This window comes from Vigna radiata, chromosome 1 (genome assembly GCF_000741045.1).
Source record: "Vigna radiata var. radiata cultivar VC1973A chromosome 1, Vradiata_ver6, whole genome shotgun sequence".
NCBI lineage: Eukaryota > Viridiplantae > Streptophyta > Magnoliopsida > Fabales > Fabaceae > Vigna > Vigna radiata.
Window position 1 is genome coordinate 35,824,744 of NC_028351.1, and position 14,400 is coordinate 35,839,143.

General features: G+C 30.0%; 1 protein-coding gene across 1 annotated transcript; it reads left to right on the forward strand.

Annotated features, from left to right (window-relative positions):
• Nucleotides 1-4,188: 4,188 nt before the first annotated feature.
• LOC106766141 lies at nucleotides 4,189-9,368 on the forward strand. Its single transcript, XM_014650899.2, has 6 exons — nucleotides 4,189-4,494; nucleotides 5,988-6,113; nucleotides 6,214-6,309; nucleotides 7,080-7,226; nucleotides 7,444-7,594; nucleotides 7,939-9,368. Exons 1-6 carry the CDS (start codon nucleotides 4,411-4,413, stop codon nucleotides 9,102-9,104), a joined length of 1,770 nt encoding a protein of 589 aa, XP_014506385.1. The 5' UTR covers nucleotides 4,189-4,410; the 3' UTR covers nucleotides 9,105-9,368.
• Nucleotides 9,369-14,400: the final 5,032 nt, after the last annotated feature.

Consider the following 14,400-nt stretch of genomic DNA (forward strand, 5'->3'; position numbering starts at 1 on the left):
AACTGTATAGTCCCATACCTATACAATCTCCAGATCCCTCTCATTCCGGTGTATGTTCGATTCGTCCATGTACCCCTTCCACTTGAAGCCTGCCAGGAGCCGCTCCTTGTCCGTGCCCCCTGCACCATGCCTCTTGCACCGGCGATCACTCCCCGGCCTCGTCAGTGCCCGGGTGTCACACGTAACGACTGTCTCACAATCACGGTGTTTTAATGCCGACATTTAGAAGTCGGTTCCCCTATAACAGACGTCTAAAAGGCTTTAGAAGTCGGTTCCCCTCATATCAAACATCTAAATAAAGTCAAAAAGTGACTTTTTAAATTTCTGGGTTTAGGGTTTAGACGTCGGTTCTCCCGATAATAGACATCTAAATTGCTTTAGAAGTTAAAGTGGCGGGATCAGATGTCTAAATGGAGTCAAAAAGTGACTTTTTAAATTTCTGGGTTTAAGGTTTAGACGTCGGTTCCCCCAATAACAAACGTCTAAAGGCCTTTAGAAGTCGGAGTGACGGGATCAGACGTCTAAATGGAGTCAAAAAGTGACTTTTTAAATTTCTGGATTTAGGATTTAGACGTCAGTTCTCCCAATAACTTTAGAAGTCAGAGTGGCGGGATCAGACGTCTAAATGGAGTCAAAAAATGACTTTTCAAATTTCTGGGTTTAGGGTTTAGACGTCGGTTCTTCCAATAACAGATGTCTAAAGGGTTTTAGAAGTCGGTTCCCCCTATAACAGAGGTCTAAATAGAATAAAAAATTATTTTTTATTAACTTTTTTTATTTAGTTTTAGTGTTTATTTGGAGGAGCCAACGTATATGAGGTCCTATAGACATCGGTTATGAGGGTCCCGATGTTTATAATATTATGGACGTCTGTACCCCTCTTAACTGACGTCTATATTGACAACTTATTTACGAAAGTGCCGCCGATCATTAATTTACATCGGACCCCACTTAACTAACTTAACTAGTGATGATGACGCCTATATTATATGATTATTATTATTATTTTATATTTGGATGTTACAAATATGAATTTACAACTTAAATATACTTTTTTCATTATAGACTCAAACAATATTTTTATTATTTTTAATAAATTATAAATTTAATGATTATTAGTAAAAGCTAAAAATCAGTGTCAACTTATTAAATAACACCAAAAATACTTATAAAGATAATTGGTTAAATATATGTTTTAGTCCTCATATTTGTTCTCCATTCTCAATTAGGTCCTCATGTTTTTTTTTGTCCCAATTGCATCCTAATATTTGTAAATTTGAGGCAATTAAGTCCTTTCCGTTAACTGGCCACTAACGTCGTAGGCCAATTGAGAGGGCTTAATTGCCTCAAATATACAAATATTAGGATGCAATTGGGACAAAAAAATACGGAGAGGGCTTGATTCCTCAAATTTACAAATATTAGAATGCAATTGGGACAAAAAAAAACATGAGGACCTAATTGAGAATGGGGAACAAATATGAGGACTAAAACATATATTTAACCTTAATAATTTAATAAACAATATATGCTTTACTAAGAATTTTAAAGCGGGTTTACGCTGCATTTCTGAAGCATGTCTCGAGTCATCTTTTACTTTTCCTTAGAATAAACTTTCTATACTGTATTTTTATATCTTAAAAATAAAAATTGCATAAACCCAAGAGTAGAATTGTGAAAAAAAAGAGCTGATTAGGACTTTGGAATTGAGGCAAACACAAGTGAAACCAAGGGGCAAATGCGTATTTTAACTAAACTTACTAAATTTTGTTCAAACAAGTACTATTCAATAAAGTACAAAAAGTACAAAAAGGAAGAAAGTGAAGAAGAAAATTTTGCACAGGTTTCAAATTTCCACCATAATTAAAGAAAGAGCAGCCACAAAAGGTTAGAAACACCCCTTCATAATTTATAAAATAAAAGCACAAAAATTAAAATATATATTATAAAAGAAAATTCACAGTACTAAGACACAAAAAGTCAGAACAACCCTTCATAATTCTATAAAATAAAATAAAATTAAAATATGTTATCATTCCTACTATTAAAAGATTATATTTAATAAAATTGTTTTCATAAATTTTTTACAAAAAATTAAAATTAAAAAGCTTGTTTTTTTTTTATTTTGTAGAAATATTTAAAGTTACATAAAATATATAAAGAAAAAAACTCCATAAATATTAAAAAAGTTTAATTTTAAAGATGTGTGATAAGTGTGAAAAACAAATGTTTTTACACTTATAAATTACCTTAATCTTGTAATTATCCATGTTATTACTCAGTGAAAAGTTGTAATTTGTAGCAGAGTGTTTCGTAAATTATTGTTCAGGAAAAGTTGCATAAATGTGAAGTTGACAGCCAATTTTCGCATAGCCAGCCAAATTCGCAGAGCCAGAAGAATACATTCGCAGAGCGCACCACTATTTGTTCGTTGAGCGAATCAACCAATTTTGAGGAGTACAAGTCAATAATTCGCATAGCGCACCAGTATTGGTTCGCTAAGCGAATTACAGCAGAGAATTGAAAAAAATTGCAAATTCGCAAAGCGCACCTGAGGCTGTGTGCTTAGCGAATCACAAAAGTAAGCTGCAGAATTTAAAATTTATTCGCACAGCGAAATTGCTTATGTGCGCTGAGCGAATGGTGAAAGTTAATGAAAATTAACTGGCTCTTTAAGATACGTGATAGAGAGGAAAAAAGGGTTATCTTCAGACACGAGAAAAATGACAGGACTGCTCTGGAGACTATAAGAAGACGCTCTCTGAAGACACCAAGACTACACATGATGCAAGGAATTGCTGAAATGAGTACGTTTGTGATGTCTAGGATAGGCTAAATTTTCTTTCATTGGAATTGGCTGTATGGCAAAACATTGATGTAAATTTTCCTGATTAATAAATGTATCTGTTCTTGTTCTTTTCTTGACTTGATTTTGATTATATGGAAGTATAGTTATTTTTAAAGGTTCTTTTGTATGGGAAGTATTTTTAGAACCAGAAACGTAAGAAAAGAAGCTAAAAGTGATTACGCTAGGAATAACTTACATGCTTTTGGTCATTCTGAACATCTGAACTCAATGCAAAATTATTTATTAAATTAATTAAGGAATTAATAATTTAATGGATAATTTTAGAACTTGTTTTGAGGAATTGAATCAAGTTATCAACTTGTGAATGCATGAACAGGTCATATTGTACAGGATGTTACTGAGATGTTAGTCAGAAACCAATTCCAATGATTGTTCGTATTATATTTTCATCTTAACTTTTACGTTGTTAAATTCTGTGTTCTTTATGCAACAATCAAAGCAACTTTCATCAACACGAATTGATCTTGATATATAATTTTAAATTAAATAACGTAACACAAATTCCCTGAGGAGAACGATACTTTTTCTTATCACTATATTACTTGTAACGATTTGGTATACTTGCCAAAAAGTTATCAATGTGCAACACATTCAAACGTGTGGCTTGGGTATAATAAAATTGATAGAAAAAGATTAATCATTAAGTATAAACTTTTTTTTTATAAAACTTTATTTAAGAGTTTATGTTTTTCATCATACTGTTTTCAAGAAAGATATATCTTTTCCGAGAAGTTATAATTAAATAGGTAGTTAAAAATTAATTAAAAAATATAATTTATTATCTTTACAATAAGTTTAGACAAAATAGAAACATCTTTTATATATATCATGTTAAACTTTTTATATAGATTAGGAGAAACATATAAAGAAACTGTAGAAGTATTAAATTTGATTTTATATTTTTAGTTAAAGTTATTTTTCTATCTTTAGACCTTAGTTTGACCTAAACTACTTTTACATTGATCAAGCAATCTAGTTACTAGACTCTCTTTATCTTTCTTTTTTTCACAACATTCTTTGTTTTCATGTTTTTTTATACTTATATTTATGTTCTTTATTGTTACCATTTTGATGCATTGACTATTATCATTTAATGTATTATTGACTATTATTAATCCTTTGTAATTTTTTATATTATTTATTTTATCAAATTATACACCATAAAAATAATAACATGATAAAATTAATTTCTGGAAGACAATTCACCCTATAATCTGAGCATGATAAAAAGAACATCTTATAGTTAAGAACATGAACTAAAATGTTTGAAAGCTCTTCCTTAACAAAGACATTCTTAATATATGTAAAAAAAATGAAAGAGAAAGATACTAAATTGAAGAGAAAAAAAAAGAAAAAGGCTTATCTATTTTTGCATTTGCACCACGTGGTCATGCAATTTATTTTGTCGCTCGGTGGAAGGTACTAAGCTAGTGTCTAGTGCTTATAGGTAGGGGCACTCATCTCACCAAAAGAGAAAGAAACACACTCTAAAATCTTAGGCATTTTCTATTTTCCGGCCACCACCGATAATCATTAGAGGAATGGAGAAGACGGACTCCGATGACCAACTTCCACCAGGTTGGACTGTGGAAGTGAGAGTGAGAAAGAATGGTAGGAAAGACAAGGTAATTTAGCTTTCACCCTCTAATAGTCATGCTTTTTCTTCTGGGGTTGGAGTATTTTTGTGATCTTGTTTCTCTCACACTTGGCGCATGTTATTTTCTATTGTAAATAAAGTTGTGGTTGTTAAGTGTAGCCTCTATTGTTGCTTCAGGTGTCAACATTTCAGAGAAGGGTTTTGAGCTTCAAGAAATTTTGTTTTAATTTTTTTTAACTCTTGGATTTAACTTAATCGGCTTTTGAGATTTAACCTTTGCTGTGCACGTACTTTGTGAACCCTTTGGGGTTTGGACCATGTCTCTTCAGAAAATTCTCTTCTTTTTCTGAAGATTTAAAAGGGGGTCATGATTTTGGTGTGCTTCTTATTTTTTGTTTGTGTGAATGGAAAGAGAAAAGGAATCATAAACTTTGGATGATACTTTTTGGCCTGATTTTGCTTTTACTAGATGAGGTTGGTGTTTTCCAGTATGTCATATGTTGCATGTGTGTGTTGAACATTTCATGTCTTTGAAATAGTGAGACTGACTGAATGCATAGTGAAACTAGGCTCATTTGAGATTTAAACCATGTTTTGCATGTAATTTGTAAACTCTTTTGGAGTTTGGATCATGTCTTTTCAGGAAATTCCTTTTTTCTATTTTGAAACTTTGAAAGGAACACATGTTTTTGGTGTGCTTTTTCATTTTTTTTTTGTCAGTAGATGAATAAGAAAAGAATCATAAATATTGGAACAGTTTTTAGACTGGAATCTTCTTTTATTGAGGTTGGTGTCCTTTTAGCATTTCATATGTTGCATGTGTGTGTTGAATATAGATGCCTTTGGAACAGTAGACTAAACAGTGGTTCCTTCCAAACAGCATTGCTAAGGGAATTGTTTTTCTGATTTAGTAGATTTTTGAATGATGTTTTTAACTCTGGAAAGAATGAAGAAAGTCACTGAAAAGGAAAAACAAATTTAGAAAGTTGTTTATGCTTAACTTTGCCATTGTAGATGATTTAACATTATTAGCTCTTAAAATTTGAGACTGAGTAATTTTGATGTTTCTTTCTCAATTGTAGTAATGTGTTAAGAAGAAAATATAAATAAGTTAACCAAGAAGCTGGACTTTATTGGTATATATTACCCTTTATTGTTTTTGAGTACTGTTACTAGGAAATTATACTATGAAATTGAGGGGAGCAGAAAAAGTTGACAATTCATTATTAGTAGTTGGTTATAAGTTAAATAACTACATTCCTATTAGTCTATTATGATTCTATCATGATTTAGTAAATTTTAAATGAAAATCCATATATGTTGGATTTAACATCTTTTTACCCTTTAATGATTGTTGGTAAAATCATTTTGTTTGATATTTTATCTGTGTATGGCTTGAATATTTGCTTGACAATAATTTAATCTTATTGGCCCAAGGAGCCAAGGAATACACAATAGTCATAGAAACTTTATGATACAGCTCAAATCTTATTCATCTTATTCAAGTTATATTTATTGCAGTACTACATTCTCCCCTCAAGTGGACTAAAATTCAAATCCAAGGTGGAGGTATTTCGCCATATTGACAATGCTAGTAACAAAGACAATGCTAGTAACAAAGTCAGCATACAGAAAATCTCTCCCAATGTCTGTCAAGAAAATTCTTCTTTTGATGACATTATTTTATTTTAATACCTATCTTATTGTATAACTTATGTGGGAAAATTTGGTTATTCAAGCAATCTAGGTTGTAGTTGAGAAAGCTATTGCAGAAGGGTTACCACCAGGATGGGTGAAAAAGACCAGAATTGCAACAAAAGGAGATACAGTTAGAAGAGACACGGTAAGCAATTCCTCATTGATTTTTCTCTTGAATTGTTTATTTTGTAGCTACACATTTTTAAGGGCCTTGATTGCTTTTTTAAAACTGTTTGTAGCTAAATCTTCTGACCTGCAAAGTTCACCTTAAATTTTTCTGTCTTCTATCACTTTACAAATGAAGTGATGATGCCTTGTTCAGCTTTGACAAAAATTCTGATTATTTTTGTCAAGCATATTTAGTGTTTCTCCAAAGATTGTGCATGGTTCTTGTTTGAAAGTCATGAGATTACTCCAGGAATCACTTAAAATCAGTCTCACAAAATGCAATTAGTTTTTCATTTCACTTTGATACTTTTCTTTTCCTTAATCATTAATGCCTTGGACATACCTTATCTCCCCCTTTGGTGTCCAACTATGAAAATTGCTTGGATTAGCCATGAATCTAGGCAACTGTAAACACGATATCTGCCCTGTAGCTATGAGATAAATTATCTTCTAAAAGCGTCTTCCTTTCCACCATCACCTTTCTGTAATTATTCCTCTAACATTCTCTTATTGTTCATTCCAATTTAATGAAACTCATACATATTCTATAGTCTATTCATGTCCATTTTGACTTTTACTAAACTTCAAAAGTGTGCAGTCACCTACTTCTGATTCATATTACTACATCACTTGAGCAGTAAGAGTAGAAGGATGTACAACTTTTTATCAAGATTTTCTTGGCCTTTATGTATCACCAATCAATGTAAAAATAATTAATTCACCCTTCTAATTTGTTTATATATGCAGTACTACATCGACCCTGTAAGTGGGTATACATTCCACTCAATTGAAGATGCTTATCGCTATCTTGAATCTGGAGAGATAGAAAGGAACACACTCAAGCCAAAAGATGAAGACAACAATGATACAAATTTAAAAGATGACAAATCTCCTGTATGTGTGGTCATAATTGTGCTTATTTTAGTTTGCCTATTCATTAATTAGTCTCACATGCTAAACTTTCCCTTCCGCTCCATCTTCCCCATCATGTGGTTTTCTGTGTGGATTTAAATTCTCTAAGATAGGCATATTAAAACTGGAGAAGAGAATCATTAATGCTACTACTAAGGTTTGTACTTATACAAATTTTCCATCTTTGTGATTTCTTCAGTCAGCAAGTCTGACCATGAAACCAACATTATCAATTAGCATGGCTCAGAGCTCAAATTTGGACACGGCACCAAATTACCAACAGATTCCAAGATCTGCTAGTTCTGGAGAACATATGCATATGTCCGACTCTAACTGTGTTTCCAATCATGGTGAAGTTCCCATCTTTCTTTGAAGATGATAGCATTGAATCCATCTAATTTAGATGCAACTAAATGTTATTATTGTACTGCTCTTCACCACTTTAGTTTTGTTAGCTTGTTTTTGATGACTGACATTCGCGTATGAACTTTATATGCAATTATGCTATCTTGTGCAAACCAAGATATTTTTTTCATGCAGTTACGGTTTTGTATTCAATTCTTGTATAAAATTAATTTTTTTTTTTTTTTCTAGATAAAGTGGAAATGAACAACTTTTGTGTATTTATGCTAAATTTTTCTTTTTCCATGTTGATAAAGATATTGCATTTGATGTGGATTTATTAAATGATTAGGTGTGGTTGGAACTGAATTGACCAGTTCAGTTCCATCTCGGGATGAAAACTCAGATCAGAAAGAAGTGAAGGTTGGTTTTGCTGAAAGTGATTTGAATTCAGATTGCACTAACAAAGATACTCAAGAGAAGAAACTTCAAGAAAACACAGAGACAAAGCAAGCAACTGAAAAAGTGCAGACCCAACATAATCAGGGCAGAAACAAACACAAGAAACAGATCAATTTGCCTCGCCGTTCTTCAAAGCGTCTTGCTGGAATTAAGCTTGATCCTGTTCCAGAACTTAAAACAAGAAATCGATCACGTCGAGCAGCAGTTAAACAGCCAAGTGAGGAAGAAACCATCATATATGTAGATAAATCTCCCAGCAGCTTGCATGATGATCTAGCTAAACAACAACTAAGTGACAAGGATAAAGAATGCTCTACTTTTTCATCTCTGGAGAACAATGCTACTGTTGAAGAGTGTATGAGAATCACTGAAAATGGAAATAAAGTTGATGCAAAGTTAGATTACAACCTTGGCTTTCCCCTCAAAGAACTGCTGACAGACCCTTGTATTGCATTTGCAATTCAAACTCTCACCGGCTTAACATTTGAGACCTCCACAAACTCACAAACTTCTTCTGAATTAAAAGACATCCAACATTCTGAAAACTCTGCAGTCTTAGGTTGTGAAGGACAAGGTAAGAAATGCAATGATGGATTAGGTGACAGTGTGTTCTCATTTCCAGGGAGCCTTGTTACTTCTCAAGAACACGCCAGTGATGCTGCCAAAACTGATATGAAAGCCAAGAATGAAAATGCATCACCATCTTCTGAAAAAACACTTGACATGTCATGGATGGATCCATGCATTGAATTTGCTATAAAAACTCTCACTGACTCCATCCCTTTAGACTCTGATCAAAACCCCAAGAACTTCCTTCAACAGCAGCTCAGTTCATCTGGTAACCAACACACTGAGAGGACAATGTCAAATGTCAGTTTAAATAATCCTTACCAAACTGACTACTATTGCAGCCAATACTTTGGCTCACAAAAGCCAATGTTTTCACAATCTTTTGTGGATCCATCATTGAAGCACACCAGAAATATTGGTATTGGAAATTCTGCTGGAACAAGACTCTCTCATTGTGGTGAAGGTACTGGAAGGAATGTTTGTTAGATCAACAACCAAATTAGTAAAGTTAAGAAATACTATAACTATAGAAGGCCTCCTACTCAATGAAAGCTTTAACTTATCCCTTTTGGTGGTATTTTGTTTTGTGATCTCTTTAAGCTGTGATCCTATGTATTGTGTAGAACTTGCTATGGTAGTTGTCAGTCACTATAGTTTTTGACTGTAGAACTATGTATCTAATGACGTCTAATGTATGTCTAATGTATGTTGACCGTAGAATCTTTCCATAATGTGACATCATAGTCCTAACTAGTTGGTCTTGTTCTTGGTGCCAAGAATTTCATTCATTTAAGTTGTAGAATAAGCCAAAAAATTTATACTTTCACTTTGATGATGATAAGTCAAAAAATGATGCAAAGTTTTTCTGCATTATTATTTAATTATATACTTTCATTTCATCGGGAATTTGTGACAATCACACTATATAGTAATGATGTAAGGAAACATTAACTTTTAAATTCTTTGGTTTAAAATTTGCATAACAAATATTATACTTATAATTTTTAAAACTCAAAAGTAAAACAAAAATAAAATATTATGTCTATAATAGGATAAAATATGTCATTGTCCTCTTATGTTTTTATTAAATTTGTTCTTGGTCTTATATCTTTTAAAATGTTTATTTGAATAAGTTATTTCCAAAGTTGAGTTCATTTGTTTTTTGTAGCCAGGCTCTGAAGTACTTTACGCATTAAACTTGTCAAAATAAATTCTAACGACTAATTAAAAATTTAGTATAAAGAAATAAAGCTATTTTCTTAGAAGAGGATAAGAATAAAAATATGGTTTAGCTTTTCTAATAATATTCTCAAATAAAATAATTTGTAAACTTCTCCAATTAATCTATGGTTTAGCCTGTAAGTGAGCTTTTAACTAGCACAATATTTTTAAATCCAATTATATATATATATATATATATATATATATATATATATATATATATATATATATATATATATATATATATAACCTTATAAGAATTACTTGTACTGTTAAAACGGATTATTCGACCTGATCTGGTTCGGGTCACTACTGATTGGTTACTTCGATCTATCACGGATCAGTAGATTAAACGGGTTGATTCGATGACTCATTTAATTACAATTTTTTAAAATAAAAAATTATAAATTTTTTGTAATTTAAATATAAATAAATTTCACTTCCAACATGATGTTAAACTTAAGATAATTCAAAATAATAAAAAAAAATATAATATAATTCATGTATGAATCGGATAATATTTTTTAAAATTTTATAAAGTAATAAATTAATAAAAATAAAATTAGATTGATTGGTAGATCAATATAACTCATCATGTATTTAATCCGATTTAAATAAGTCGAGTTAAAATTTAGTCTACATAAAAAAATTTACACTTTTTTCAATTAACCTAATCCAAATTTGTGATGAATCAAATTAACTTAGGAATGATAACTCGTTTTGATCGCTCTACTTACGTGTAATAAATTTATATATACCACCTGCTAGTGGAGAATGTGATCTAAAGTCTAATCCATGTGAATTTTGTATGGTGTCACGTGATTGAGCGTCATCCTTTAAGAAAAAGTAAAAAAAAAGTTATAAATGTGGTCACGTGTCAACATTATATTAAATTGAATGTTTCACTCCACCGAGAGCCTGCAAGTGAAATAAAGTTATAGAGAGAACCTTGACACCTACAAATAGATGTGACCTTTTTATGCACCGCATTTAATGCATACTTAGGCACATTCCAACTCAGTTAACTACACAACTGAAAAAGGAATTTTTACATAATTAAATACATTTAGAATTGTAGTTAAAATCTAGAACTTTTAATGATGTTTGCAACTGTGGTCATCCTATGATGACGATTCTATCGGCTAAGGTCATTGTCTGGGCTAAATTTGTTAGCGTGTGGTAATCAAATTTTGAATTTTCTTACGTATTTCAGAGGCATGTATCTGAACCGTTGAAATTTCTTTCCTTTTTATAGTTTGTAATGTGTTTAACTCAATTTAATAACTTCTATATGCCAGAGTTGTTGCATATGCACAATTAATATATATAGTAGTTTAATATCAATAATCAAAATATAAATTGTCCTTTATTAATAAAATTATTTTCGTAAACTAATATGTTATATTTAAAAAATAATTATAAATTTCAAGATGTTAAAAATTATAAATATAAAAATCGAAATTAAAAAGATAGAACTAAACGACTAAGTCAAAAACTATTGTAATATGTCATTTATTATAATGTGTTCTAAAAATTGATAAAGTAAGTTGTTTACGTTGATATACTATACCTCATGACTTTAAGTTAAACGATTATATATTCATTTATGAGACATAATAATTTGAAAATTATGTGAATTACTTAAACATAATTATGTTTATTGTAATAACTTAATTTTTTTTAAAAGATTTTATTTAGTAATTACTTAATATCATTATGTTATATGTAGTATTAACAATTAAAGGTGAACGGATTCTTCATTAAAATTTTTAGATAAGTTTGTTATTGAAATCTTGCATAATACATTTAAAGTAAAGTTATTAAATATTTCAAATATAACTATGAACTTAATGTTGTTTTTCAAAATGATAGAACAATATCTAATATACTCTTATACTAATTATTAAGTCCTTAATCTCAACTCAAAAACTATTACTTACATCAAATTATATATTTGCTCCCGTATATATAAAGTATACGATCATCAAAGAAAGAAGAAAAACACAATTGTAAAGATAAACTAATTTTCAAATGAATAAATTTAGATAGAAAGAGATCATACCTTATCACAAAATCTTCCAACTAAAACTTTGAATAAGAATAAAATTTTATAAAAACAAAGATAAACTAATACATTAAAAAATGATTAGGAATAATATACTACAAATAGTAATATATCAAAATAAATATAAAGAATATCAAAGTATATTTGAGAGAAAAATAAATTCTTAAATTATATTGTCTCATTTATCAACACTACTCAATTACCCATTTATAGGAGGTTCTCTTCAAATGCATGCCATCATAAAAGCTCACCCAATGCATTTACAAAATAAACTTAATATTGAAACAGTAACAACATATAATAAATATTATCAAAATAAATATTTAATAAAAATCAATCCTTAACTTAGTTCTTCTTCTTTTTATATTTTAACTAATTCATTATTTCATCCCAATAACTCACTCAACAATAAAAATTCATTATATGAACTAGTCCAAAAACTAATACAATTTACATTCATAAAATCAAAAGCCAACATATCACAACCCAATGATTCAAAAAATTAGATAAATCTCTTCTGAAATGCTACTGTATTGAATGGACTCATAAGACTCCGCACTTATTATATCAACCTTTATATTCTCATTCTCTACTATATCAACTCAAGTGGAACATTATATATCTCATTGAGTACTAACAAAGTTAATTTTACTATTTTATTGAGTATGATCCTTTTTCGTATCATATTGTCTGTCCTATGAAGCCTACTTCGACTCTCACCACCTAGTTATCATCCTTTATATGAATTAGATACTAGTAAAGTAAGAATAGTCTCACATCACAAGTCTCCTTCGATACATTAAAACTCATCCTATATTACATTTCTCCTTGGAAATAACTAATTAGATAATTCCAACACTAAAATTTTCACACATACACATGTATTGTCAAACACATGGTAATACAATCATAATTATAACAAGTATCACACAAGGAAAACCATTTAGCATGATATAAACCACTTATACACTAGAAAAAGTCACAAAGTTGCCGTTTAGTGACAATGTAGCATACATATGTGTTTTTATGCAGTTTGAGCATTACTCATCATCTTAAGGTTTCCACTTCTAATTCACATGTTATAATAATCACACAGACATACTACATTCTTAGAAATGCAAACACCGTGTCACAGTCATTATTACCTATTGTAATACAAACATCTAGTCAAACATATTCATAATTTTTGCAACAATATTCCAAATTCACATCCTTTTAATCTCTTAAGACCAAGACTTGTGAGGAAAATCATTATACAACACAAAAAAATTTAATCCTACAAATCCAAACAATAATTTTACCATAATAACATCAAAGTTACACCTATTTATTTTTCATCTTATAGGCTAACTCTTTTATACATACTTATGAAATTTCATATTAATAACCACAACTAAACTTTTCCAATCCAACAATTCCACCTTACCATCACCAAACCTCACTCATTTATAAATTTTCTCGTAAGCCAATCTTTCTTATAATCACATTTATATCCATTTCATTTTGAATAACAATATCAACCACAATTAATTTATCTAAATCAGTAGTTTCTCATCAGATTTATAATAATTTTACAATTCAAATCAGATCACCCTTCCACAAGATTTCTTCACTACTTAAATATCAAAATTATTATCACAGATAATAGCATTCATCGAAATCGCCATTTTCATAAAATTATTCCCAAATTACAGCAAGCATATAACTACAACATTCATACCACATTTTTGAATTCAACAATAAAATCTTAAATTTTCAATTAAATTAGTTTCCTTTACCTTAAAAACTCTATCTAACACTTGTTTTTTTCTTCTAAATAGCTTAACACACAAAAACCACTTTATCTAGACAATAAAAAGACCCAAATGATTATCAAGACACAACTTGATGGTCTCCAAAAAAGGAGGTTTCATAAAGAACGAAGAGAAACGATATGCAATCCAAAAAGGGGCATGCATGTTAAAGAAAACAAATTGCTCACTATAAAAGAGTAGAAATTTGAACTCACCCTTCAAAGAAATTGATCTGAGACTTTAATTAATTTCTTCGCATAGATTACTCTAGCGTGTTGGATCTTAAAAAATATAAAAGATGAATCATAAAATTTTTAAAGAGAGAATGAGGGATTTGTAAGGAAACTATGTTTTATAGAGAAAATGTTTTTCTTTTTCAAAGAAAGAAACTGGGATTCCCAAATTTATCAACCTATTTCGATATTAGGTTACATAATTTTTTATTAGATAATATTACATTTGTACTTTCACTTTTTTAATACGAACATAATTAAAACCCTTATTTAACATAAAAAAAATGAACAAACAATGCATAATTAATAAAATTAGGTATTTTAAGATGGACTTGTATCACCTTTTATAATTTTTCACTTAATTAGTATACCATTCAAAATGTTATATCTTAAGTGGACACTAATAATAAGAGAGTCTTTGGTCAAGGACAATAATATAAGCTCAAATGATCTAATATATATATATATAT